Raw genomic sequence first — 1,980 nt, 5'->3', positions numbered from 1 at the left:
AACTTGTCTTGAAAAAAAAGAGGTGTGTCAATTGTCTGTGCACAACAGGGTTGATGTTTTACAAGCTTTTTTAGTAAATAACACCAGGCGGAAAATTTATTGTAAAAATACCCTTAGGTCTTAAAGGGTTAATGAAAAACACAACAACAAAACAGTACAATGACAAACTTGCGGAAACACAGACTATCGTAGCAAACCTAGTTTGAATTCGTACCAACAGTAAGCCCCGCCTTCTTTGATTTGATTGGCCATCTTACTCATTCTGACAGTGATGGTCTGAGAATCATCAAGAATATCAAGTATTGGGGGGGGCAATTTGGCCATTTCTAATTATCCGGGAGGACTTGCCCCCCTCAATGTCTATGGGGGTTACGGCCCTGAATGAAAACTGCATAAAAACGGCCCCTTAAAGAATCACATCCAACAGAGATTTTTCTATTTCATGACATTATGAAGCAGAGTAAAAGGAACGACAGTGGCAGACAAAACTGTTTTTACAAACATGATAATTTTTATTGGTTTGATTTGAGTTATCAAGAATGACTGCAGTCAAAATAGATTTCTATAGACACAACAGCATTATTCCAGTCAACAACAAACCGGACGCGTCATTCACGCGAGGACACGGGCGTCAGACGCGCTTCTTTCAGTCCGTGTCGTGCTTCGTGCCGTTCATTCACTCTCAGCCCGTAATAGATTGTGTAAAGCTTGAATATATATATAATGATGGCGAAGTCTTGAAGCTGTGCCGTCCCGGTCTCACCTACAGAAAACAAACACATTTCATTTGATTTGACAACTCAATAATGCATCGATAGCCGTTGTTTGAATGTATGATTGAGTGCTTACATGTTGAAGAGCACAGGCAGCGTTTGAGCGCGAGTGCATCACCTAAACCAGAGATCATAAGAGGTAAAATACTTTAATAATGGAAAACAACATGCATTCAGATGTAGCATTCAAAAAATCATATCTCGATATTTAGACGCATTTACACAGGCTGTTTAATGCAGCTCAGAGGGACATGAATGCATTTAACCTGCAGTTACAAATTCAGAAATAATGTTTTAAAAATAACACTGATAACATTTGAAACTAAAACCACCATTAGGTGGCAGGAAGTTACTGTTAATGAGCGAATGATTGAGTCATTAATGCAGCCGATTCGTTCAAATCATTTCAGGAACGAAGCATTTGAGCGAGTCATTGAATCATTCAGTCAACCGATTCGTTCAAACGGATTAATTCATTCAGTGGCAAAACACTGCTTTTTTCTGAAAGACGTAAAACAGTTTTGTTTTGTTGGCAAAACAGATTAATATTAAAGGATGAGTTCACTTCAAAAAGAAACATTTCCTGATAGTGTCACCCCATCTCATCCAAGATGTTCATGTCTGTCGTTCTTCAGTGGAAAAGAAATGAAGTTTTTTGAGGAAAACATTCCAGGATTTTTCTCCTCATAATGGACTTCAATGGGAACCAACAGTTGAAGGTCCAAATCACTGCAGTTTCAGAGGAAGGGCTTCAGAGGCTCTGACCAATCCCAGACCAGGAATAGAGTCTGATCTAGACAAACCATCAGACACATTTTCAACACAAATAAAACTTTATATACTTTTTAACCTCAAATGCGTGACTTTAGTGTTGCTCTTCTTTACGGCGAATTACGTCATCACGTCGGAAAGTTTTATTTGTGTTGAAAATGTGTCAGATGGTTTGTCTAGATCAGACTCTATTCCTGGTCTGGGATCAGTCAGAGCCTCTGAAGCCCTTCCTCTGAAACTGCATTGATTTGGACCTTCAACCGTTGGTTCCCATTGAAGTCCATTATGAGGAGAAAAATCCTGGAATGTTTTCCTCAAAAAACTTGAGACATGAACATCTTGGATGAGATGAGGGTGATGAAATATCAGGAAATGTTCATTTTAAAGTGAACTAATCCTTTAACTTCTTGTTTATTAAACCGTTATATAAAATCAA

The 1,980-nt window shown here is 38.5% G+C and overlaps 1 protein-coding gene across 1 annotated transcript in view; it reads right to left on the bottom strand.

Moving 5' to 3' along the window:
• Positions 1-844: 844 nt before the first annotated feature.
• Positions 845-1,980, bottom strand: part of vipb (vasoactive intestinal peptide b) — a 6,112-nt gene continuing 4,976 nt past the window's right edge. The window contains exon 5 of the mRNA XM_079843820.1: positions 845-891. Coding sequence (XP_079699946.1) covers positions 888-891 — 4 coding nt within the window. The 3' untranslated portion in view covers positions 845-887. The remainder of the gene's footprint in view (positions 892-1,980) is intronic.

Source organism: Gobio gobio (assembly GCF_949357685.1).
Source record: "Gobio gobio genome assembly, chromosome: 19".
In the NCBI taxonomy this organism is placed as follows: domain Eukaryota; kingdom Metazoa; phylum Chordata; class Actinopteri; order Cypriniformes; family Gobionidae; genus Gobio; species Gobio gobio.
This window is presented reverse-complemented; position numbering and strand designations above follow the sequence as displayed.